The 27,728-nt window shown below is 40.1% G+C and overlaps 1 protein-coding gene across 3 annotated transcripts; it reads left to right on the top strand.

Moving 5' to 3' along the window:
- On the top strand, positions 1–27,728 carry rassf8b (Ras association domain family member 8b). Of its 3 annotated transcripts, none has more exons than XM_034200672.1 (9): positions 1–279; positions 11,493–11,663; positions 14,021–14,371; positions 14,758–14,975; positions 16,775–16,978; positions 17,085–17,159; positions 18,898–19,020; positions 23,270–23,378; positions 24,483–27,728. In XM_034200672.1, exons 2-9 carry the CDS (start codon positions 11,552–11,554, stop codon positions 24,593–24,595), a joined length of 1,305 nt encoding a protein of 434 aa, XP_034056563.1. In that variant the 5' UTR covers positions 1–279; positions 11,493–11,551; the 3' UTR covers positions 24,596–27,728. The 3 variants fall into 3 exon arrangements, with proteins under 3 accessions (XP_034056563.1, XP_034056562.1, XP_034056561.1); XM_034200671.1 differs by having other exon boundaries at positions 23,264–23,378; XM_034200670.1 differs by having other exon boundaries at positions 23,258–23,378.

Genomic DNA, 27,728 nt, shown 5'->3' with positions numbered 1-27,728 from the left:
TGTACAGGCTGTGTGACGGAGCAGCAGCAGCTAGCAGATGCTCAGAGCCCCACGTCGGAGGTCCAATAACACCCGGATGGACGCATGTTTTTACCCCAGACGTGTTATCGAGGATCGGTTGTGTTTGCACCGTTAAACCAGCACGAAGAACGCACCGGATCATCTGCATGTGACCCGCATAACATGCATTGGATTTGTCTTTATCCCAGAGAGAAGCAGTGAGGCTGCAGCACAACAGCAGAGTTACCCATGCTCTGACACACACTGGTCTGCAAACAGGTATGTTGTTGTGGTTTTTACGCACAGGGCTGAATGTCAATGCGTCAGGAAAGCCTGCATTTTAAAATCTGCTGACAATAACATCAGAATCCAGTTTAGTGGCAGGTTTACACATAGAAACGAATTGTCTTTGGTGTATGGTGCTGCAAACATAAACAACATGAGGAAATAAGTTATAATAGAAGGTCAAAAATATAAACGATTATATATTTACACCATATTTAAATATACAAAAGAGACTATACAGTAAGGATAATGAATATATGACATTATATCACACACATAGACATAAGGTTGTAGTTGATTATATACTGTCATATTGAATGAATACCCATATAGCTAACACAGATTTATTCGTGTTTTTCTTCTTATCCTCCACATTTTACAACTTACATCTCAGGAATATATCCTTAAATTAAGTGCTTTTGGTCTTCCACATGTCTGATTCATGAGCCTGATTTTATTCCTGCTTTTTTAAACTGTAGTAGCCTATGTGCTCATGTGTTTGAAATATGCTGTTATATATCATCTCATAGTGAATACCCATATATCTGGAGAGCTAATATACATTTGTCAGCTGTAGTTGCATAACTTTCTCAACAGGGTCACATTTATTCATGTTTTTCTTCTTATCCTCCACATGTTATAGCTTATATCTCAGGAATACATCCTTACATTGAGTGCTTTTAGTCTTCCACATGTCTGACTTATGAGCCTGATTTTATTCCTGCTTTCTTAACTGTAGTATGTGCTCATGTGTTTAAAATCCGGTGCAAATAACACAAGGTTGTAGGCTGTTATATATCTAATTTCATAGTGAATACCAATATATCTGGATTTATCACATTTTCATAATTATCCTCCCAATTTTACAACTTATAATTAATTAATAGATTCTTAAATGGAGTGCTTTTGGTCTTCCACATATCTGATCCATGAGCCAGTAGGAAGTGAGTGGTGTGTGTGTGTGTGTGTGTGTGTGTGTGTGTGTGTGTGCGTGCGTGCGTGCGTGCGTGTGTGTGTGTGTGTGTGTGTGTGTGTGTGTGTGTGTGTGTGTGTGTGTGTGTGTGTGTGTGTGTGTGTGTGTGTGTGGAGAGCCCTGCAGCGATGAATCTCTTAATAGAGTTAGGCAGTAAGCGCTCACTCAGCAGTGGCTTTCAACCAGAGTTCCTTTAACGGAGTCACACAGAGACAGAATGAGCAGGAAGTCCTTGACGCACACGTGATGGAAACAAGGACAAAACTCATCCACATACGTTGTGTTTGTAGTAGACCCTAACACTGCAGCACAACCACAAAACTATATATTCAGTTGTGTGCATGACAGTAGAGCATATAAGGTATTGTAGGTTAATTGACCTACATTTGCACAACTTCACATTCCCTCCTTTTTTAACAGAGTTATTTCAATATCCCGCCCCTTCTCAATACTTCTTGCTAGTATCCGTTTGGTTTGTCTCTAATATATGTTTAAGCGTTGTTCCTTGTTAAATAAAATGATGTGCTTTGAAAGATATTGGCTGCTAACTAATAGCAACTACAGCAACTCTTATTCATCTGTTTAATCTGTTTCCTTGATTTTTTTAAATGTCAAAAAGTACAAAAAAAGCTTGTCAACATTTCTTGAAAGCCCAAAGTCCCATTTTCAAATATCTGGTTTAGCCATGCTTACAATGTACATGTATATACATTTATATTTAGCAGCAAGTCCTCCCAAATTAATTTAATAATGAATTGATCCTCAAAATGTTTCCTGTTCACTTTCTTTTATTTGCTAATCGGTGACAATTATTTATTAGGAAAACTGGAACAATGATATTTCATCAACTTTTTTCAGTGCAGTTTCCTCTCTAAGCATCCAATCATATGTGTTCCTTTAACATAAAAGCTGTCTTTAATTTCTCCCTCTCAGTCATATTAATAATCCCAATGAGTTTGTATCTAAACTAGTAAACACGTTATTCCATGTCGTCCATATTAGCCTCCTCATCAGCTCCCAAAGCAGAACACTTTAATTAAACAAACTAGTGTAAATAATCCAGTCTGGACCCCCCTTCCCTCCACCTCTATGTTAGCTAAGCTCCGAGTCTTACAGGGTTAAAGGCTTATTGTCTGCTGCAGGCTGATTAGTTTTTAATTTTTGAGACTTAAAAGTGGCAATATGTCACCCAACGTCAATATGGTGGTCGTTACAGGCACTGAAATATAACAAAACGATGCTAAATTGCTGTTTTTTTCAGTTGTTTTCACCCATTCAACAACCTCTTTTCGCACATTAGTGGTCATTGTGATAAAGACATTTTCATTGCAAGATGTTTCAGTCAGGATTAAAAAGCTCTGAAAATTAGCATGTATTGAAAACGTTTGGTTTGTTCACAGGAGAGTCTTATCTTGTAGGATGGATGGTTGACAGTTCCTGGATGAAAAGCTGTTCTGTGTGATTTCTCTCTGGATCTTTTCACTCCGCTTATTCCATGTTTTTGTTTAACCTGCAACCACCTCCCCTCCGCTCAGCTGACTCAGTTGATGTGGAAGTAATCTTTAAAAAGGTGTCTCCGTTGAGCGCTCGGTTTGACATGACGAGATTAAAGAAGGTTGAAAAAAAAGTTTGTAGTTTTAGAAAAAGAAACACACACCGGTGAAAATAAGAATCCAGGACGTAGAGTAGTGCACCGTTAAAATACTGGTTAATATGTAATTGCAAACTGAAAAAGGTTTTGGTTTTGTTCCAGTCACCTTTGATTTATCTAAACATCTTTACCAGCTTTCATGTCGGACTATGAATAGGAAAGAAAGGGAGGAGATACAGGATGAGATATTGTGCCGTATGATACGAGGCTGTGTGCCAAGTGAAAATCACAAAGTCATGAGTGTGTTACGGAAAGACCTCTGAGCCCCCACTATAGTCCATCAAGAAAAATGACATTATGTCTGAGGACACGGGTTCAAATCCTAATTTAATTAGCTTTTTAAATCCCAAATACCTGCAGTGCTGACTTGAGCATATCCTGTGGTTTGGCTGGCACGAAATATCTTAACCCATGGATGGATTTAAAAAAAATATGTATATCCATCCACATTCCTCTCAGGACATTTTTGTCTTCACGGAAGAATGTGTCCAATAAATTGATTATTCCTGCCTCGGTTTTACTTTGTGTTTAGTGCTTGTTAGCAAATGCTCACATAATAAGCTAATATGGTAAACATTACTTAACACTTTCAGTGATGTCCATGTATATATTGTAATATAAACATACTTATAATGCAATAAAATCTGCTCATCGCAATCAGTAAGCACTCACGGATATTCATAATGTCTTTAACAATTATCATATCACATTATTTGGTATTTTATAATTACCTATATAAATCAAATCAAGTTTTATTTATATAGCACATTTATAAACGATTTTTGGTCGAGCCAAAGTGCTGTACATAAAATAAAAATAGCCTACAGTAGAGACACTTTACAGCAAATACAACAGCACAGATTGTTCAGAATATCAGTATGAGAAAAACGACACCCTCTATCCTTAGACCCTCTGTCCTTAGACCCTCACATCGTACAAGGAAACACTTCCAGAGAAAACCCAGTTTAAAGGGAACATGGGAGAAACCTCAGGGAGAGCAACAGAGGAGGGATCCCTCTCCCAGGACGGACAGACGTGCAATAGATGCCGTGTGTAAATCTAAGAGATAATACATTTTACAGCATATAGACCGAATGTTAGGAAATGCATGTGTCTGTAATAAGAAGATGAATCCACGAGGATGTCAGCTACAATCCTGTGGAAGCCATCAGGGAAGCAGCATGACGAGACCCAAGGCAGGACCGCAGAGACAGGTTCAGCCACGACCCGAAGTCCATGACTTAATCCAGAACTCAGGATAGAGGATCCAAGACACAGGACTACAGCAACAGGATCAGCCTCGACTCCGGATCCCGGCGTAGATATAGATACAAAACAAGGAAAAAGATTTGGCTGGGTTAATCGGAACAAGAGAATACACAGACACAGACAGAGAGGGGAAAGGTCATTGGATAAAAGTTATTCTTGATAACCCTCATAAGGTCAACTATCATAATACTTTTGAATTTCTTGTCACTCACTGACATTTGATGATACTTTATAACTTTACTTGAACAAAAAATGACGACTCAGTGACTTATAACTACCATGTAATGTATTATTTCTGGCTATAACTGTTAGCACACATTGTAGCTACCAGTTAAATGTCAGCGCAGTTAGCATGCTGGCATTAGCATTTAGCTCACAGAGCTGCTAGCATTGCAAATGTGCTTTTACTAAAACATCCAATAGTTTAAACACACACTCGGTGTATGTAATGCAATTCTGATTCATAACCACCATGTAGCTTAATGTAATGTATTCATTCTGTTGGATAGAATTTGGCATACATTTAGCATGCTGTCAACAGAGCTGCTAGCATGGCTTTCAACACTGCACGCAAATGTGCTTTTGTTGTAACATCCAATCGTTTAAACACACTTGCAGTGTACGTAATGCAAGTGTGTTGTTAATCTCCACCAGCAAACCACAACTCCAGCAACACCCCCACTTTACTCCAGAGTTTGGGTAACCCCGGTGCACAGTACACCTCCACGTATTTCCAAAGCCCACATTCAGAGGAAACAAAGAGGAAGTGACAGGAAAGCACGGGCTGCTTCTTAATTGTTGGTGATTGTTTGGTCTACTTTCCCAGACCGTGCGCTCCAATCAATCCAGTCATCTGTGTGAGGCCGGACAAAGCAGAGCCCCGTCGCCATGGAGAGGGATTGTTTGCATCCAGTCATGCTGCTATAGCCATGTGGACACACACACGCACACACACACACACACACACACACACACACACACACACACACACACACACACACACACACACACACACACACACACACACACACACACACACACACACACACACACACACACACACACACACACACACACACACACACACACACACACACACACTGCAGCATGCTCTTTTGTCTGTGCACTACTCCCCCCCCTGCTGCCTCCACCTCCGTGTCTCTTTAAAAATTGGCCCCTGATTGCATCACGGCTTGTTGTTGAACTGCTCACGACTCCTGCTGTTTTCACGTCTCCTTCTTAAATCACATTTTCAGATGTGTTAGGGAACTACGTAAAAATAAGGGTTGACTCTGAAATGTGCTGTGTTTTTGTTCTATACAAGCTGTGCTACTTTTAAATACTATTATTGTAATAAAAGGGTAGAAAGATGTATTTGAATGTCGAAAAAGTAGTTAAAGAAATACAGAATCAGTACAAAAAGGTGTATTAAAACCATCTTGCATTGACGAATCAATAGTGTCTGAAAATAGGTGAAATACAATATTTCTGAATGTCCTTATTAGTACATTGTTAGTATGTCAGAAATGGCTCACTTATTGAACTAAATATAGTGACATACATTTGTTCTTCTTATTCTTTACAAGTTGTGCCTTTTAATAATTATCATATTTTTATAGTAACATGACTGCATTTAGGTCTGTAAAATGTAAACATATGCAGGTTTAGTTGGATTCTTTGTAGTCAGACCTTGTTTATTGCACATAATGACAATATAATTGATGTTGTGATTGGCTGCTTGGAGGAATTAAGCAGGGTCAGGGGGTTCAAACCCAATCAATGGGAAGTTAAAGGTTAATCAGGTGACTGAGTTAGTGAGCACTGGGCGAAAGCAAGGCAGGAAATTAACTCCTTCAAACCCAGACTCGTAGTTAGTTTGACATTAAGAGCTTGTGTTTTCCATTTTTCCATCATAATATGCTAATCCCAGGATATTAAAGGAGCTTTCAGTGGGATTTTCGTGCTGGTATTTCTAAGTTACAATCCATTTTTGATGAAATGCATGTAAGAAACACTGACACCACGTCTCCCCAGCTCTGCCTTCTTGTGGCATCCTGAGAATGAAACTTCAGACTGAAGTCACCGCTAAGTTTAGCTCCACGTCAAACAGCCCAGACAACACAGTCTCCTTCATGTCGGAAACCACATGGCTGAGGCAAAGGTTGTCCAAAAGTGTTAGGGCTCAAAATGTGACGAGGTTACGGTGATGGGACCAAAGATGGAAAAGAATCGAAGCAATGCAAGCCTTGTTTATTCTTCTGCTGCTTCACTCAAGTTTTAGGGCTCAAAATGTGTAAAATACTATTTGAGATATGTGATTATTTGCAATACTAAGTTACTTTGGACATTTGTATTGACCATGCTGTAACAAAACGACAGAACCAATGATGCAAGCTGTACATAGTCTTTCCTCTCATACTGAAAGCAATATGTTCTTCCTATTGACGCTAATTTTGTAATTTAGGTGAGAACGAATTCAAGAGATAAAGCTGAAGTACTGTGCTTGGGAAAGCCTGTTGAAAGAAAGGGATTTAAATGTGTACATTTGTACAAAAACGCTCAAATTAGGAGCTTTGAGTGAAAAATAATTAGAGTCACATGAGAAGCCAATAAGACCTAAAGCAGCTGTCCTTTCTCATCAGTATGGATGTGAAATAGATCTTTAAAATGACCTTTAAAGTCATAAATGTAACACCGGACCACCATTTTAAGGGTTAACAGAAGCTTTTTAAAGACCGCCTGAATCTACATGTAGTGTGTTCTCTGTGCTTTAAGAGGGTCAGCTTTACTGTCCAGGATTCTCTATAAATAGACGACTAGGTGAAGGATTCAGTGTGCGGTTGTAATGTGAAGCGTTGAGTCGGTGTGTGTTTATTAAACTGTGACTAATAGAAAAGGGAATTCCAACAGCACCTTAACCACAGGATCTGAGGTTACCCACTGCGGACATGTGGAGCTCAGTCGGACACTAAAAATGGAAGTGATATATTTACAAGGGAAGCTGAACTGAAATAGAACCAAACATGTTGCAGGAAACTAATTTGTGTGCATTTATTCATTCGCACTTGCAGCAGGAGCTTCGAACCTATCTAAAGTATGGAAATGGCATGGTGAAAACTCCGAACAATAGCTGCAACCCCTGAAGCATAGAGGTGTCTTTCCTAGTGATTCAAGTGTTGGAAGTTATTAGCAAGGGTAAAGGAAATCGAAGCTTGTTTCCACGAGGAAGCACACTGCAGAGGTGTTGTGCAGAGAATTCAATTAGTTTTAAATTGACTTTCCCTGAACTCACACACCCAGGTCACAGCTTATATCCTGCGTGCAGCATTTCAAGGATTTAAGGGATAGTTTGGAAAAGGGTTGCATGAGGTACTTATCCAGAGTCAGTGTATTAGCTGCAGTCGTTTGGAGAAAGAGACATGAGAAGGGATGTCTTACCCCCTAATCCCACCAGGAGCGTCTGCGCTGCGTTGCGCTGCGGCGTTTTTAGCAATCGCGGCCACTCTAGTCAATGGGTGCTATTCCACCAGACCCACTGCGCCGCGGCTCAAAGCGTCCCAGAAGCTCCTCGCCGCAAGGAATTTCTAAAATATAGGATGAATCCTAATTTTGACGCGGCGCAGCGCGGCGCAGGCAGGAAGTGGAACGTTCATCCAACAACTGCGAGGCTGCACACACGACGCTCCGCTTCCGCAACGTTTTGAAACGGGTAAACCCCTGATCCCACCGGAAGCGTCTGCGCTGCGGCTGCGCCGCGCTGCGACCTCCTCCTGCGTCATAACCCACCAGACGCGTTTCAAAACGTTGCGGAAGTGGAGCGTCGTGTGTGCAGCCTCGCAGTTGTTGGATGAACGTTCCACTTCCTGCCTGCGCCGCGCTGCGCCGTGTCAAAAATAGGATTCATCCTATATTTTAGAAATTCCTTGCGGCGAGGAGCTTCTGGGACGCTTCGAGCCGCGGTGCAGCGCGGCGCAGCGTGTCTGGTGGAATAGCACCCATTGACTAGAGTGGCCGCGATCGCTAAAAACGCCGCAGCCGCAGCGCAACGCAGCGCAACGCAGCGCATACGCTCCTGGTGGGATTAGGGGGTTAGGGTCCGGTAATAGTGTCCAGAGGAAGATAAACATGTGTTTGGGACACAATTTACTCACTTTCAACTCGTCCAAGGGAAGCACGCTATTATTTCGTCAAAACCATAGCCGTGTTGTATTCAGCAACACGACATTAGCTAGTTGACATTAGCCGTTAGCATCCAGTTACAGAGGTTGCTGTTCTTTGCCCTTTTCAGTAAAAGTGAATATTGTCGTATTTTAATCGCTATTACGATTTTGGCTTGCAACGATTATGAAAACAACATAATCGAAATAAAACGATTTTTTAATTATTATTTATTTAAAAAAAGATTTATTGGTTTTTCAATGGAATTATACTTAAAGTTCAGGGTAATCATCAACTGTTAAAAACATACTACACCTTTTTCTTTTTCAGGGTTAGGGTTAGGGTTAATGGATAATCGTTTTTAATAATCGTGATATCAATTATTAACCCAAATAATCGAGATTATGATTTTTGCCATAATCGAGCAGCCCTATCCGAGGCTAAATTAAATCCTCATTAATATGTGTACAAATGTTGTTTTTGGAGACAGTCTATGACAAATACAGTTATTCAGAGGAGATGTTTCAGAGCAATATAGCATAGATATTATTAACAACTCTTCAAAATGAATTTGCAATATCTTTGCTCTTATTGTTTCGATGGTGTATGATGATTGTTTCACAGAGATGCAAAATGATTTCAGTAAGACTTCACACATACATGTGCACATAGCAATTTTGTGTGTGAGTGTGTGTCCTTACAAAGTGTTTGTATCCATGTAAGTGTAAGAGATAGAGGGAGGCAGCAGATTTACAAGCTTCTGTCAACACTGGCTCTTCCTTCTGGTGTGATATCAATATCACACGTCATTGAATAAACATTGTATGACTCATCTGTTAGGATACAGAGTGTTGTGCAACCTTGTCACGAAGATGACCACAATTTAACTCAACAAGTAGAAATCCTATTTAAGTCCAGTTTTTCCGCTGTAAACAATCTTTTAGTAAACATCCTGCCTGACTCACCACTCCCCAAAATGAATATTCTTTCGTGTCTTTATCTTCCCAAAAGTGTTTGCTTTGTCTATCCACCCGTCCCTTTGCTGTTTCACGTTCATTCCCCTTTTTCTTTAATTTCTCCTCCCTTCAGCTGAGCTGCATTATGGGCAGAGATGGCAAAAGTACACACATCCTTTACTCAAGTAGAAGTACAGATACTCGTGTTTAAAAATACTCTGGTAAAAGTAGAAGTACTGACTAAACTTCTTTACTCAAGTCAAAGTAAAGAGGCTTTGAAATGTACTTCAGTAAAAAGTACCCATAACTAGCAGCTATTTTAAAGAGTACCTGACCTCCCTTTATATTAATAGAACAATAATGTCATTGTTAGCTAATGAATGTTTCCATGCTGAACAACAGCAACATGACAACGTTTCCATTGGTCCCTCTTCTTTAGAGAAGACCAGGAAATGATGGATACACGGATCGTGTTCAAATCAATAGGCACGCAATGACTCTAAAGAATAATGATCACGCCACCAAACACACATTCAGACTAAAGGAACCAGCTGTTTGGAAAATGAGAGAAGTAGAAAGTACAGGTATTTGAGTTCAACATGTAAGAAGTAGAAAGTACAGGTATTTGTGTTCAACATGTAAGAAGTAGAAAGTACAGGTATTTGAGTTCAACATGTAAGAAGTAGAAAGTACAGGTATTTGTGTTCAAAATGTAAAAAGTAGAAAGTACAGGTATTTGTGTTCAACATGTAAGAAGTAGAAAGTTCAGGTATTTGAGTTCAAAATGTAAGAAGTCAAAGTAAAAAGTCGTCAGGAAAATAAGTAGTGGAGTAAAGTACTGATACCAGAAACATGTACTTAAGTACAGTAACGAAGTATTTGTACTCCATTACTTCCCACCTCTGACTATGGGTAAAGTCTTATTTACGGGGCCACAACAGGCATCTGTGTTCAGAAGCATCCTGCAGTATCTTAGTTACAAATCCTCCAGGCCTAACCCTCAGCAGATGCCTTCAGTGCAGAGGAGTGTGCAGTGTAATGTATTCTCAGTTGGCGAACACCTCGAGGGATCGGTAGTTAGATTGCTGGACGGATGGGAGTCCGATTCCAGCTGTGATGAAGATGGAAGGCGCCTAACTTGTTAAGAGAGGCCTTAAGCGATGGGGAAGTCAAGGATCAGAGCCGAGCTGATGGTCCAGTCAGGAGAAAAGGAGGGCTGCTTCTTCCCAGTAGGCTTTCAGCAGTGGGAGCATTAGGCAGCCGCTCCGCCACCTTGCCAGGTTCCTAATGACTGCCTCGCTGCTTGTGTCAGCACTTTGAAAATGGCTCTTGCTCTGCGTGCATGCGACCGCTCTGAGCTTTTCTGCACCAGGCACCAGCAAATGAAAAATATATTGCACAAGGCCTGTTACACCGGTCACAATCACTGCACCACAAGTGTGTTTTTGCAGCAATTCAAGATTCAAAGGTTTTATTGTCATAGGCACAAAGCTACAGTGAAATCGCAATTAAATTATTCTAACCTGAAATGCAACAATGCAACTTATATAATAAAATACAAAGTAGTGCAAAAAGTCTATATACATGTAAATAGAATATGATATGTACAAGAACAGAATATGAAATTAAATAATGTAAATTGTGCAAAACTAAATGCGGTGATAACTATTTAATTCACCATTTAATTCATTAGCAGCACTACAGGAAAACCCACTACAGAAGTGTTCGTAGTTGTTGTGAGTAGATGGTTTGCAGGAAGCTGGTGTCACAATGCACGGCCATGTGGCACCTGGGTGGTATTTCTATAAAGATTTTAGCTCTTTTCAGCCATGTTGTCAAAGTGTGGTGACAAGTGGTTGAAAAGCATTTGTGGGAAAAGTGTAGGGTGTGTTCAATTACAAATTAAAACATGATGTTTCAAAAATTGGTATGGAATATTGAGTTTTTGCAGAATTTTGTTGATATAGTTGTCATTATTGTTCCTTAATTCTCTCGCCAAATTAATGTTTTCAAGTGAACAAATTCGTTTTTAGACATGAAATATTTGACTGGCCACTAGGGGTCAGTAAACACACCATTGACATATTACCACTTTAAACGTTTTTATTTGCCTAACTTTTTAGCAAGCGTTAATGAGTGAAATCGTTTTTGTAAGATAGTCCAAACAGTGAAACACAGTTCTTCTTTGTGTCTTTTTAAGGATGGACAGTTTACCATGTCTAGCGCCCCCTTGTGGTGTGGAGGAATGAGGGCGTCTGGATGAAGGTCATGGAGCTGAAAGTGTGGGTGGACGGAGTTCAGCGCATCGTGTGTGGCGTCACAGAGTTCACAACATGCCAGGAAGTCGTCATCGCTTTGGCACAAGCCATAGGTAAGCTCATAACTTCTTACTACGATGTCAGAAACAGTGTGCTTATCTCTAGCGATCACATCAGGTGGTATATGCTCGGAAACATATCTAACATCACAGGAATATCACGTCAAATCAATATATGTATTTATATAACACCTTTCATACACAAAGGTAACTGTTTCACAAACCAATCACATAGACAATTTACAAATAAAAACAATACCATCTTCCCCTTCCCAGGTATAACCAGAGTAACATAAAGCTTTGTGATTAAAAGTGAATAAATTAAAAGAAAATAATTTAAATAAATAAAATAAATAAAATAAATAAAATAAATAAAATAAATAAAATAAATAAAATAAATAAAATAAATAAAATAAATAAAATAAATAAAATAAATAAAATAAATAAAATAAATAAAATAAATAAAATAAATAAAATAAATAAAATAAATAAAATAAATAAAATAAATAAAATAAATAAAATAAATACAATACATTACAATAAATTACAATAAATTACAATAAATTACTAATAAAATACAAATAAATCTAGGTTGGTCTTGAGTTTCCTATTAAAGTTTGAACTCTCTCTGATACAGTAGATTTAAAAAGCTATTGGTTATAGGAAGGAGGATGAATAGACCACCAAAAGAAGAGTATATTTAACACTGTGAGATTAAATCTTCTTCACCCGGCTCCTGCGCTCAGAAACCTTAATGGTGCGAGATATTTAGTCCCAAATCATTCCCAATGGGAATTTTCTGCTCTGTGGGTTGTGTCCAACATTGGCCGGGCAGGTTGTCAGAGGTGCTGGAGATGATAAATTGCAGTAAAATGAAAAGTGACTAGAGGGCACAAAGAGATTTTCATCACAAATGGGATTTCACAAAACTAGATGAGTCATGCTGCAGACTTTGGTTTATGTACAAGTGCAGAGATATAAGTTGACACTTTCTCTGTAACTCATTGAATTAATTGTAATGTACATAAAACTGTGAATCCAAGACCATAACAATATAATTTCACTACATTGAAAGATGTGTACTGTTTTTAAAATGGTCTCTTCTTGGATTTCTTGCTGTCCCCCATTGATAGGTCTTTCTCAGGGTTAAACATGTGTGTGTTTTTAATGGTGACAGTGTAGCAGGAGTTATGGCGTTGGCCGTCCTTTGTGTTCTCGTTGCCTTTTGTCCCGGCCAGGGCACTTTGATGTGAATGGCTGTAGTGATGAATGTGCCTCTTTTACTAGGACCCTCACTTTGTAGGACGAGGGTAAGGGTACGCTGGGCAGTGTTTTACCCTTATCTATGTGTACAGACAAGAATGCAGGCGTACACACCCACTCCCGTGACCAATTGAACGCAGCATTTCCCAACACAAACACTATTTGTTGGGTTGTTTTTACCACTGTAAAGTTCTTTCACCTAACGTGCCGGTAACGTTCTTTGAAACAGTCAAAGCTGCTCAAGCGTGGGAGAAATGAGAAAGACTTCAATGAATCTGCTCTGTCTTTTCTCTTAGATATAACACTTTATTTTTAAGGCTTGCTTATGGTTCAGGAGTTTTCACCAAAACAGAATACATCACATTAAATACAAGTTATTTTTCAGGGCATAAATCTGGGAGTCATCTGCATAACAAAGACAATAAATTGTGTAGTTTGGACTCCAAAGGGGGCCAAGCATAGAGCCCTGGGGAACACCCAATGAGAGGACGCCATCTATAACAGTGAAATGTTTTTAATCAAGTGTGAGCTAAATCAGTTCTTCATTGCAACACATTTTCTAAATAAGACCGGCGTTAACCATGTACCGTTACATTAAACGCTGCAATCTTAAAACCAAATCTACTTTCATCCGAACAAAATACAACATAAACTATTCTAACAAAATAAATCAAAACAGATTATGGCTCACAATTTTGTAAATCATCCCTCTCCATAAAACGTAATCATAAATATGTTCCTTTTGTATAGGTGACCAATTGTGAGTAGACCCCTTCAAAATAAGAGCACTGAGAAAAAAATAAGAAATGCAGAAAAATAACTCACGAAACTTGTTCTAATTTTGGCTGATATTTTTGGTTTCACGTCCGAACCCATTACTCATAGGAACAATCTTATTATTTGTAGGTACATTGCAGGTAAAAGGGATCAATTATGACACATATTCCAAAACAACATAGACAACAGACAAATCTCTCGAAAAAGTCTGTCTTTTACCTGCAAACCAAATCTACCTACAGGTACAAATGAATAACCTGAACCTAAACCTGATATTTTTTGAATATATGGTACTTTTGTGCAATCATGTTGTCAGGAAATGTCAGTTTTAAGCACCTCATCATGTATAAACCTTTCAAATGTTGTTCCAGGACGCACCGGCAGGTACACTCTGATCGAGAAATGGCGTGACACAGAACGCCACCTGGCCCCGAACGAGAACCCCGTGGTGTCGCTCAACAAATGGGGTCAGTATGCCAGCGACGTGCAGCTCATCCTCCATCGGACCGGCCCGTCTGTTAGCGAGCGGCCAAACTCTGACCGACAAACCCGGTTCCAAGAGAGAGGATTTTACCGCCAGAGTCTGCCTCCTCTGGCCAAACTCTGGCCCTCAGGGAACGACAGCTCGCTCAAACGAAGGGAACCAAAACGCAAATCCTTGACTTTCACCGGGGGGGCCAGAGGTCTGCGGGACCTGCTGTGGAAAAGCAGAGATACTGAAGGTAAGGGGTTTGAATTTGTCCTGTACGTTCAAAACTGCTAAACGCTTTGTAGTTAGAATCAGAATTAGTTGTGATGTGTGCCATGTTGAAGCACTCCTTTGTGCTCCAGTCAATCCGATCAAATGCACGCTAAAGGGTCTTTGAGCATGTTTTCTCTCAGTGATTGTGCGGTTATGTTAAATGTTTGTTGTTTGTTTTTCATGTATTGTGTCTTGATATTTGTCTATGTTGATGTTACACATGGAGCTGCTGTGATGCAAGTCAAATTTCAGACTTGATCTGACCATTAAAGTATTATCGAATCGTATCGTATTATATGTTGTTAAAGCACTTTGAGCTGTGTGAAAAGCGATATACAAATAAAGCTTTATTATGACTATATTCAGCCAAACAGCCGCAGCAGCAGCGAGGTGTGAGTCTGAACCTGTGCAGGGTCGGAGTTGTCGGAGGTGTTGGATCTCCCTCTGTGCCGGGGAGCCCCTCCGGAGAGATGAGGCGTCTCGTTCAGCTGCAGAGAGACAAGCTGCAGGCTGTGGAGAGCCGGCTGCTGGGGTGTGAGGCCGACCTGAGGGACTGGGAGGAGGTCGCTGGAGAGGCTGGGGACGTGAGTGAAACTACAGCTGACAGGAAACCATGTGTGCAAATCCAAAAACACTTAAACCCTCACAAATGTGTCTTTACACAACCTATCAGGTCATTTCTGGCCTGTCATTCTCTGACGACATAGCCGCATAACAACGCACAATGTTCCTCTTTTGACATCTCTAGCGTAGCGGGCTCCAAAACCAAGTGCAAATCCATAAGACTTGCACTATAAACCCTCACAAATGTGTTAACTTTTAGGCTGCCTTCACACAACGTATCAGGTCATTTCTGACCTGTCATACTCTGATGATGTAGCCGTAAAAAAACGCACACGTTACACTTTTTACATCTCTAAGCTCCAACAGGTTATTTCGAATATTAATAGCAGTCTATCACTGTCCGAGCTTTTAAGTCTTCCATTATTCCCAAAGTAGACTTTTTATGGATGCATAAGAGCCAAAATATCAATCTGCCCTGTGCATGAGAAACAACGTTTTTTGCAGTGCCTTATCATTATTTTGAATTCACTTTGGGTCGAGCGAGTTAAGATAAGAGATAAGAAATACTTTATTGATCCCAATTTGGGACTTTTTTCAACATTCAAGGATTCAAGATTCAAGGCTTTTATTGGCATTAGTAGCCTACATAGCTACAGTGTAGATATATAATGAAAATCGTTGGTCACAAGCTCCTCCAACAGTGCAACACAATAAAACAGATAAAATAGTTTAAGTAAACACAAATAAAATAGGATAGAAATAGTGCAAGGAAAATGTATTGTGGAGAATGCGAGCTTTACTTATCCACCTGGAGGCTGTTTAAACTCAAAGGCATTGTCTTTTTGTCTTTTGTCTTTTTTATTAGGATCCCAATAGATGAGAGTAACACCTACGACCCGGGCAAAAATTACGGCCCAGCCCACTTTTGGGGGAAAACAACGCTGTCATTTGAATGGCGGTCAATACAAATTCTGAAGTTTTTGCCAATCCGATCAGAAATATTTGAAAACCATGGATTTTTGGATCTTCAAAGAGCCCGATTACGATGGCCAGACAGGCAAACAATTACATTAAATCATTGGAAATCGACGATCGGGCTCGATATATGGTTAAATTAAAATCAGTAGGCGGGCGGAAAATAATAGTTTTATCATGCCAAAAAGCTGCTGTGTCGTTTATTGCACCTCAAACATTAAAACAAATCCAGAGTTCAGTGTTTCTGTACTTCCTCTAAGAAGAAAGGACAGTAAAAGAAGAGCTCTGTGGCTTCAGGCTTGATTGCCATTCAAATGACAGCGTTGTTTCCCCCAAAAGTGGGCGGGGCCGTAAAGTGACGTACTGTAGATATTACTCTCATCTATGGACATCGATCGCCTACTGCTATATTTAACCATATATCGAGCCCTATCGTTGATTTCTAATGGCTTAATGTAATTGTTTGCCTGACTGGCCATCGTAATCGGGCTCTTTGAAGATCCAAAAAGCCACGGTTTTCTTACTTTTCTGATCGGATTGGCAAAAACTTCATAATTTTTATTGACCGCCATTCAAATGACAGCGTTGTTTTCCCCCAAAAGTGGGCGGAGCCGTACTTTTTGCCCGGAAGTGACGCATTTGTTACTCTCATCTATTAGCACTAGCATGAGCATTGGCTATTCTTCCTGGGGACCTCACACACACAAGACATACATAAAACAAAACAAGAAAGCTCATAATTTCATGCAATTTACAGTGCTATATGAAGTGAAAACTAAAATGGTCATCCAATTATCGCTATCATAAGAGTACATTAGAGTTCCTAAAGTTTCCCTCTCCACAGGGAGGCAGCCTGGAGGAGGAGCTGCAGATCCTGGAGCAGCAGGTGAGGAGGAACGAAGCAGAGATGGAGGAGGAGGAGTTCTGGCAGAACGAGCTTCAGATCGAGCAGGAGAGCGAGCATCAGCTCCGGCAGCAGCTGAGCGAGCTGCAGGTTCGAGTCCGGGACTGTGAGGCCAAACTCTCAGAGTACCTGGCACACATTCAGGTGAGCATCATGGAGGAGCTTTACTCATCCACCTGGAGGCTGCTAAATGGAAACTAAAAGTAGATTATTTCCATGCCAGTTTTCACATTTCATTCTTTACTTTCAGGGCATGGAGGGAGGTCTGGAGCAGGAGCGTCTGCAGCAGGAGACTGAGCTCCACCAGAGGGTCAACGAGGAGGAGGTACAGTCCAGTCTGTACATAACAAAAAGATTAGATTAGATTCCTTTACTGTCACTACACAGCGACATTCCAAGCATTCCCAATGGTGCAATCACACATAACAGACAATATAAGTATCATGTTGGAGCTAAAAACCTTTAATATATACTATATAAAGTGACTAAAAATTGGACCTATGATACATAGAACAGTACGCTTATAAGACAATACAACATTACCATACAAATACAAATACAAGAACAATACGGTCAAGGCAGTACATTTTTTTTAAACAAGTCAATAAATAAGTTATTGTTTATCAGTGCAAACTGCCACACTACAAAAAAAAGCACTGAAATTGTAGCATTCAATGAACTAACCGCATTTACAATTCTAAAATATTCTAAGATTTAAAATGCACAGTAAAAGTGCACGGTCATATTAATGATTTGCTAGGCTAACCAGAGATTACCTCTGTTGTGACTCGACAGTTATGTTAGGTTAAGTTGTGTTTTTTACTCTAGTCTTGTGATCTTGTCACTTCCTGTTTTTATTTTGAAAGTAATCCTTCCCTTTGTGTGTTTCCCACCCTTGAGATTGCTTGGCCCTGCCCTGATAGTTTTCACCTGTGCCCATCCTCCTCACCTATAAATAGCCCTTGTGTTTCTTTGTTCCCTTGTCAGTTCGTTATGTTTCATGTCATGAGAACCTGGGCCTTTTGACAACTGAAACTTTACTTTGAGAAATATACCTTTTGTCAAGTGAGTTTCGTTTTGAAGTACGACTTAGTTTTTGTTATTTGACTACTTTCTATTTTTGGAAAGTACGACTTAGTTTTTGTTATTAAACAACATTCTATTTTTGGACAACTGTCTCAGAGTCCTGCTTTTGGGTCCTGTGTCTCAGTTCATAACAACCTCACGTGGTTATTGGCTGCTGGATACTAAGTTGAAGGCTGTTACATATTTTGACCAATCGATATATATGATTTATTAGATATTAAGCTACAGTATGGATGGCCGAGATGTTCTCCAGCTGAATCAGGACACAACCAAACTATTGATTGTTGGTCCTGGAGCAAAACATTTGTTAAAAAACTACATTTAAAACAGTTCAGAAGCTATAGGGGTTATACTTGATTTAAATCTAAGCTTTGAACCACACATTCATAACAGAAATGTGATGAAAACGACATTTTATCATCTAAAAAATATTGCTAGAGATTGGCCGTTCATCTTTCCAGCCAGGACAAAGGACACTAATGCTTTTATTACCTAGAGAATAAATAACTTTAATGCTCTGGTCTCCATAAAAGGAATATCTTTCATACATTTACTGCAAAACTCAGCCACTAAAGTGTTAATCAGAATCAGAAACAGGTTTATTACCAGGTAGGTTGACACTTAAAAGGAAAATGTACTTGATGTCATGGTGCAAAGCAAAACAAAAATTAAAAAACACAGATAGAGAACTAGAAAAATGTGAAAAATAATTAAAAAAATATAACAGTATTTACATTGGAATGGAATGGAATAGAAATCGGCAGAAATAATAAAATAAAACCGATATTGTTGTACATTGAGTGCATTAATGTAGTGCATAGTCTATAATGAGAGGCAGGAAGAGACCTCACGTCACCCAGATGTTAGCGTTAGCGTCCGTTTGTTGATCTGCTGAGCTTTCCTTCAGCTGTTTTTAAGCACTAAAGAGTCTCCTTCATCCATCATCTCTTCCTCTCCACTCTCTCTCTGTATCTCAGGTGCAGAACCAGCTGCAGAAGGTTCTGTTGGAGCTGGAGGTTCAGAGCGAGCACACGTCGAGGCTGGAGAGCAGCTGCCAGGCTCTGGAGCGCTCGCTCAGCCAGTCAGGCCACAGACTGCAGGTCAGCTCACATCTGATGTTTAATATTTGTATTAACACCATAGGGTTATCTAGGGTTGGCCATTCATATTCTACGGAGGTCATTTTTTGACCGGGAACATCATAGGTGTTAAATTCAATGAAAAAGGTGATCAGAATCAGAATTCCTTTATTTGTCCCGCAACAGGGACATTGACATCATTACAGCAGCACAATATATTAATATAGTTCAGATAAAGTGAAGAGAATAGACTTACTTATTAAAACATAACTAAGTATGCACACGTCCAGCCACAGACTGCAGGTCAGCTCAGATATGCTGATTAGTATTACATTTTTATGGCATCAAAATTGTCCGGATTTTAAAACATCCTTGGCAGTTTTGAGAGGACGTTTTATTCTAGAAAAATGCTCAAACCCTACTTTTGTGTTTGTTTCTCTCCCCTTACTTTGTTTTCCCGGTCAAATGTCTGTTTGAACTGCTCTTAAATTGAAAAAAAACCGTAATCATCACCACCTTTTATTTCAGAATCTATTATGGCGCATTTCCACTGCAGCGGGTAGCCCCGTTTAAGCGTCCTTAATCGTCCTCAAGCGGCCAGGCCAGTTTTTGGTGGCCTTTCCATATAGCGTAGCACCGGCTAGCGGGTACTTTTTCCCTCTTTTTTCCGGCCCCATAAAATCGTGGTTCTATCAGACCAGGGCCAGGGCTGAACTAGTGACTTCAACACTCTCAACTGCGATTCTCTCTGACCAATGTCAGAGAGAATCGTCACGAGATCGCGCGCGAGATCATCCCTAGCGTCGCATATATATCTAGAAGCAAGCTTGCAGCATTTTTATACACAGTATTTTTGTAAACGGAGGAGCTACAAAAATGACAACGTCAAAGAAAAGCACACCGTGGTCGACCGAGGAGGTGACGAAGTTCCTACATCTCATTGGGGATGGTACAACTCGAAATGTGCCCCGCCTACACTGCGTTGCTACCCCAGGCCATAAACTGTAATGGAAATGCGCCACGGCCTCGGACGGCCAGCGAGGCAGCCCGAGGCCTGAGCGAGGACGCTTAGGGACGCTTAAACGGGGCTACCCCGCTGCAGTGGAAATGTGCCATTAGTCCCACAGAGGGGACATTTACAAAGACAGCTTAATGTTACCTAAGTAGCATGCATAACATCTTCTTTAAAAAAAAATTATAATAAAAAAAGTTACACAATTTACAAAAAACACATCCTGTAACCAGTGGCGGTTCTAGAACATTTTACATGGGGGGGCAGACAAACAATCGGGTGCCCTTTGAGTCCCCCAAGCTTACCTCAACCATTTTAAATGAAAGGAAACTACAAAATGTATTTTCAAGCAATGAATTAATGGAACAGGTTTTTTTGCATTACAATGTCAAACTAAATATATATTTCGTTTTAAAAAAATTGGTTTTCTTAGTATTAGACAGACATATTTGCATGTCCTCACTAAGCATTATTACATATTAATTTAATATCAAACAAATCAAAATGGCCAATTATCCCAAAATGTTGCTGCTAATATAATCATATGCTTGTCAACTTTAACTGATCAAAAATAAATTCTGAAAAAATACTTGAATTATCTATGAAATTGCAATATTGTCCCTCAGTTTGTTTCAACCCCGTCACGCCATACCATTTACCCTCCTATTAAAATAATGGATCAGTCCATGTGTGATCTGCATTGAGGGAATTACATCACAAAAGTGTCCGTTTCTTCTCTTACCTATATTTCAGTTTTTGTATTTTCAGATTAAGATTGACAAGCTCAACATTTCAACTTATAATTAAGTACACCAATGACATCACCCATCTCTTCAGAGAGCTGAAGGTGACCTGTGCAGCAACACATTTCAATCAATATTTGTCAATACTAAGAGCTGCTAGATTGAGCTGCTGTGATGGAATATGTAAGGAGAATAAGAACACACCATGTGGTCCAGCTGGAGTCTCCTCTGCCTCCTGATCCCTGCCTCTGGCCCTCTTTCTGACACTTCATCTTTATTCCTCACATACATTTCTTCTTCTTCACTAATGTCTTCATCTCCTCCTCCTGCTCTGACCCTCCTGGTCTCTTCATCTCCTCCTCTTCCTCCTGCTCTGACCCTCCTGGTCTCTTCATCTCCTCCTCTTCCTCCTGCTCTGACCCTCCTGGTCTCTTCATCTCCTCCTCTTCCTCCTGCTCTGACCCTCCTGGTCTCTTCAGTGAACTCTCTTTTCCTTTTCCTCTTTCTGTTCGTCCTGATCACTTCTCATATGTCTTTGTGTTGTTGTTGTTGAATCACTCCTATACTCTGGCCTGCAAGAGTCTACTTGTGAAAAGCACTGGTACAAATGCTTGTATAACTTTACACGTTAGGGCCATGTAGCCTAGCTAATATGTAGCATATCATATAACATCAGAAAGTATTGATCAAGCGCACACAGGCAGCTGTGTTTGGATCCAGTTTTTACGGTAAAGGATGTATCCTGGTTTCATTGATCTGGCCTCATGGCTGTGATGTGTAGTTTACGTGGATGTAATAGTAGGCTACCGCGTAGTTGAGCAAAGTGATCGATCTCCCAGCTAACGCTGTCTGCGTAGTATTTTGTAACGTAACGCCCCAAACAGCGCCCGTCTGTTAAACGCTATCGATTCAAACAGCAGCGTTTTATTAATATTTAGTTTCAAGCTCTCGTCCTTAGTAAAAACAAAACTAGTGGAAAGGGAAATGCTCCCAGGGGAAGCTGATCCATAGGTGCTGGGACAGCTCGCTCCCTCTCTGCAGCGGTGTGAGCCGCGGGCTGTGTGAACGCCGCTCCGCAGTTTAATGCAGGGCCGTAGCTGCGTTTTTAACGGGCCTAAAATTATATTTAAAATGATTCACTTTTAACTAATGTAATGCTTGTTTTGTTGCTTGAGAAGCTTGTGGAAATAGTGTAGGTTTGTTTTAGTACAGTTTTAGGGAAACAAAAGTTAGGGGGGCAGCTGGGGGGGCAAGGCTCTACAGTGGGGGGGGGGGCAGCTGATCCACAGAGTTCACAGTGAAGATCCACAGAGTTCACAGTGCAGATCCACAGAGTTCACAGTGAAGATCCACAGAGTTCACAGTGCAGATCCACAGAGTTCACAGCAGGTCCATCAGGGTGTAGGAAACATGAGGTAATGAGAGGGGAGGGAGGGGGGCTGTTACAGCATTCTTCCTCTGATTAGAGAGGGGCCTGAACACAATCCCTCGCCTGCAGTTGCGTAACCATCTGGAAGCTAATTCTCTGTAGCTGTTTATCTGGGTTATGAGCAGCAGAGGTGGAAGAAGTACTAAGAGTGTGTACTTTATTTAAAGTAGAAGTACCAGAGAGTAGGAATAATCTGTTACAGTGAAAGTCCTGCATTCAAAATGTTACTCAAGTAAAAGAAGGAAGGTATTAGCATCAAAATATAGTTAAAGGTGGGGTAGGTAAGTTTGAGAAACCGGCTCGAGATACACTTTTTGTTATATTCCATGGAATGCTCTCAACATCCCGATAGCAATGAATATCTGAAGTGCTTTGACAATAAATCCATTAAAAAACGTCATCAGTGGAAGCCGTGGTACTGTAAAAAGCACGACCAATCATCTGAGCCGGCCCGGCTAAAATAACTGGATGGCCTACCTGCCTGTCAGCCTTCCATCTGGGCAGAAACTTATCTCGTGCCCTCATTGGTCATGTGCGCGTTCGTGTGTGTTGGAGGAGGGGCTCTGTAAGGAAGTGGCAGATTTTTTCCGGCTGTGTATTTTCAAATTCTAGCGCACTCGAGCTGGTTTCTCCAAATGTACCTACCCCACCTTTAAGGTACCAAAAGTAAGTAGAGTACTAGTACCTCAAAATTGAGTTCGAATACAGTACTTGAGTTAATCTACTAAATTACTTAACACCACTGATGAGTGTGAGTGTGAAGGTAGTTCCAAATTAGGTACCATATACTCCAGCACAATTTTTAAATGTACATTATTTAATTTCATATTCTGTTCTTGTACATATCCCATATTCTGTTTACATGTATATCGACTTTTTGCACTACTTGTTATTTTGTATTTGATTATATATGTTGCATTGTTGGAGGAGCTCAGGTCAGAATAATTTCATTGCCATTTCTACACTGTAGCTTTGTGCATGTGACAATAAAACCTTTGAAAATGTGAATGTGCATTACTCCTCATTGCATTGCACATAGAGTGTATTATTCCTCAGCATGTGTCCCTCGTGTAGGAGAAGGAGCAGGAGCTGGAGCAGCTGACTAAAGAGCTGCGACAGGTCAACCTGCAGCAGTTCATCCAGCAGACCGGCACCAAGGTCACCGTGCTGCCTGCCCAGCCTGCAGGGGACAACGGTACACACACACACACACACACACACACACACACACACACACACACACACACACACACACACACACACACACACACACACGGACGCATGAACACACACACACACGGACGCATGAACACACACATTTGCCACAATACCATGACCTTGTTGAAAGGTTCTATTATAACTAGCCTCGTTTGGATGAAAGTGCTTTGTTTTCATTATTGTCTTCCCATGTGTTTGTACACAGTGCCCCCTTCTGGTCATCTTTAGAGTGTATGTGCCATAACTTAAGCAAGTCTGTAGCCCGGTTAAATCACTAGTATCCCCGAAATGCTGCAAGAATCCCTCAGAGAAAGATCCCCCAGAAGGCTTTGTTACTACTCTTCATAACTTGTGAAGTATATTAAAAAGCAACCATTTAAAATTAAGGAGGAAGTTGGTAATGTTTAACGACTGTAAATAAACTAAAGAAAGACATCAGCAATCAGATATGATCAGCAGTTTTTCAAATGCCTACTGTGGAGTATTAGGACTCGAAGCAATGACATGTAAAACTCAATATATATGATTAATGAAAGTAGTAAATTGGTCAGAACTTCTCTCCTAGTGTTCAGTTTGTGTCTTTTCATAAACTACAGTGGTGATCAAATGTATTTCTACAAAACGCTTGCACAGAGTGACTACAATTATTTGAAATAAACTCAGTAGACGGTAGACAGGGATTCTCATCGTTGCAAAATGACAGGAGGCCTGGGGCCAGTTAAAAAACATACATTAATAATAGTTAAGAGCTAATACGCTAATAACCCTTAAAAGTCCCATGACTCGTCTTTCCTTATTTTCATGGTCAGAGATGGCTGTAACATCGGATGAGATAGTTTCAGGTTGTTAAATCATATTGTGTGTGTGTGTGTGTGTGTGTGTGTGTGTGTGTGTGTGTGTGTGTGTGTGTGTGTGTGTGTGGTGTGTGTGTGTGTGTGTGTGTGTGTGTGTGTGTGTGTGTGTGTGTGTGTGTGTGTGTGTGTGTGTGTGTGTGGTGTGTGTGTGTGTGTGTGTGTGTGTGTGTGTGTGTGTGTGTGTGTGTGTGTGTGTGTGTGTGTGTGTGTGTGTGTGTGTGTTGCAGAAGTGAACTCTGGTTCTCTGAAGAGACTCGGCTCTTCTCGGCTCTTACCCAGCGACCTGCGAGCCCTGAGCGCCGGGACGTCCGGACTCAACCCTGAAGGCATCTACGTTTGAAACTGAGACAGGATTTGAGCAGAAAGTGCAGAACACTCTGGAGCAAGGCACTGAACGTTGGAACAACACAGTGCATGGAGGACAAGTGAGGTATCACGAATAACAGTTTTCCATCTGCTCTGCATCTCTCCTCCTCTTCCATCTCACTAGCGACACACACTGAGGCTATTATCCATCTGCAAACTAGCATTGAATCTGTCTGTAGTGGAGTGTGTGTGTGAGTGGATATTCCTCTTAAATCTCTCGTTCTACTAAAGCCACAAGAAAAACCAGCCAGCAGAATCCTGTGTTTCCTGAGGAGGCTTCAGCAGACATTCATATTTGTTTCAAATCATGAACTCCAGGATGTTTGGACACACGTAAACATGAATCATGCATGAGCATGCACCATATCTGATTGCCTTACTGGTGTTTTTAAACCAGACGTCACTGAAACAGAGCTCAATGTATCTCTAAACTATGCGCCGTTGGAACATTTCAGGTGATGCCTAGTCATGGTAACTGATGTCAGTAACACTCAACAGCGGCTCCTTTTCCTTCACACAGGTCGATTTTAACCAGGACATTTAATCATTTATCATTTGTGTGTGCGAATGTTTGCCTACAAAGCAAAAGACAAAGGAGAAAATAGATGGAGAACATCAACTAAGGGACATTTTTGGTGCATTGCCATCGGTCTCCTCTGTGTTTCACTCAAAGAAAGTGATGAGGAATGACACAGGCCTTGCTTTGAGCATGCAGAGTTTATACTACTTGAAAAGTTCGCTAATAATTGCTTCAGTCTGACCACCAGGTGGCGACAAATCATATAAAATGCAGCTGATGAAAGTTAACTAGGAAAAGTTGCTTTGTCTTTGTTGCTTTGGGTCAAACACGAGTTTTTTTTAACAAAGCCTCAGCATCTTACACACTTATTTTTCCCATCTGATTTTTTACTGAACAAAAGATGTCTTATATGAACCAAAGCTAGTGTGAACAACTATAATAGTTAGATGAATGTAGGCCTACGTTTTTCATATGAATGCAACGTGGAGAAGAACTAACTTCCAACAGTAGCGGTGTTTTCATGGTTTTTCGCCTGTCTTGTTCAAACTTGACACAGAAAAAGAGGATAGCAAAACTCAGACAAATTCTTCAAACTGTTCGATAACAATTCCACAACATACTGGGTGTTACCGCATGTACCCGTTTCTATTTGATCCTTTTCTCAACAGAAGAGAAAAGGGAGATTTCTTGCTGGCTTTCTGGGATAAACTGACTCAAACTGTGGGATTATACGGGCTCATTTCAGAGTCAATACGCTTTAGATCTGGAAATCATTTCAAAGTCTGCGGTTAGAAAAACCCTCTTTGTTAAAGGGAATTGCAAGAAGGTCTTAATATTATGTTTGAACAGGACTTAAGTGTGTGTGTGCATACTTCAGTGTCACGCACAGTGTGGGAATTTGGAGTTTCACACAGTTTTCTGATTTAAATCGGAACTCAAATGCTTCCAAAAATAGCTATTTTTGTTATAGTTTGTAGGACTTTTGGTCAATTGTTCACATACATTTCTCATACTTAAACTCATACATTATGATGTACAATAACAAATAAACCCACCTAGCACCATATTAAGTGATTCAAACCAGCTCCACTTTTAACAGCTGCACCATACCTACATTATGCATCATTATTTAAAATACAATATATAACATAATATTCAGAAATGTGTCATGGGTACAATATGATACTTTTCCATTGGTACTTTGTATAGTTACAGTATATAGTTTTGCAATTATTAGGTTTGAAAAAATCTAAATAGCTCCATCACTGACAAATTAATCATGTTTTTCCGGCATCTAGAAATCTTTAATACTTATTTTTACAAACTTTAATCTCTTATGCACATTTGTTTTATACAACCACAGACTTTGAACTCATTTAATGAAATCAACATGTTGACAAAGTGAAGGTAAACGGACGAATTAACATCACAAATTGGCTAAAAACTATTCTCAGAAATGCAGTTTTTGCTCCTCTTCCCCCCCTCAGTATAAAGTATTATCATCATGGCCCTAAAACAGAGACCGTAACCCACAAATAAAATAATCCCAGCGCTTTGTTTTTTAATAACGGCATGCCTTACTGAAAAAAGAACCTGTAAATAAAGTCGACATATCACGTCAGTCTTTGGATTGAAGTGTGAAATATGCAGTGTGTGCAAAGTGCTTACTTTTTTAATAACTGTTCGATACACAGCTCTGTGTGCATGCAATAATGTCTGATTGATTTTTCCTTGAGTCCAAATTAATTGTTACCTAGGATGCAACAATACATCTGAGAATCATTTCATTTTGTGTCCCTTTTTTTGCCTTGTTGACATTTACACTGATGGAGCTTTTGGTAGCGGGCGTGGACTCGTATTTTCTTGCCTTTTTATTCAATTCAATGGATGCAAAATGGATCAGTGTTGCATCGAATCACGACAGTATGTTTACAGACATTTCCACTGATCGCTTTCTGTTGTGCCATCAATGCTTTTTGAAATAATAGCGTATACAAAATGAGATGATGGGGCCATTATGGAGGCAGCCATCAGCAGAAACACGGCGGCTCAGGGATACTTCAGGACACAGAATTACACAGATGGGGAAGGGCAGGAAGTAATTATGGACGAATGCTGTTCATGATGTCTCGAGCCATTTGACAAGTTTAATCGTGTATCTGCGGGGACTTGAGCAGCTGTTTGCCAAATGTAACGTATAGAAAATGGGCTTAAAGATGCAACAGGACAAATGTAACTGGTTCTGAAAGAGCTGTAGCTTCATTTGAAAGTGTTTCGGGTGGATCGAGAAAAAGTAGGGCTAGCAAAACATGAATTAGGTGGATGATGCTTGGCTAACAACACTGACTTGCATTAACTCAACAGTTATACTAATGTTAGTTTTTTTATGATTTTGTATTGTTTTACTCACAGATTCACCTGTTGTTGTTTTTAGCTTTCAGAATTTAACACGTTTTCTTCTTTGTCATCTTTTAGCCATATGTGTATGAAAGGCGTGAAAATCAAATCCAAGAATAATGTACAATATATAAATAAATAAAATATATTTAAAAACATGCCAGAAATGAATAAACTGATATGCATTGGT

The sequence above is a fragment of the Gymnodraco acuticeps genome, unplaced genomic scaffold (assembly GCF_902827175.1).
Source record: "Gymnodraco acuticeps unplaced genomic scaffold, fGymAcu1.1, whole genome shotgun sequence".
NCBI lineage: Eukaryota > Metazoa > Chordata > Actinopteri > Perciformes > Bathydraconidae > Gymnodraco > Gymnodraco acuticeps.
Note: the sequence above shows the minus strand (reverse complement) of the source record. Positions and strands in the feature narration are given on the sequence as shown.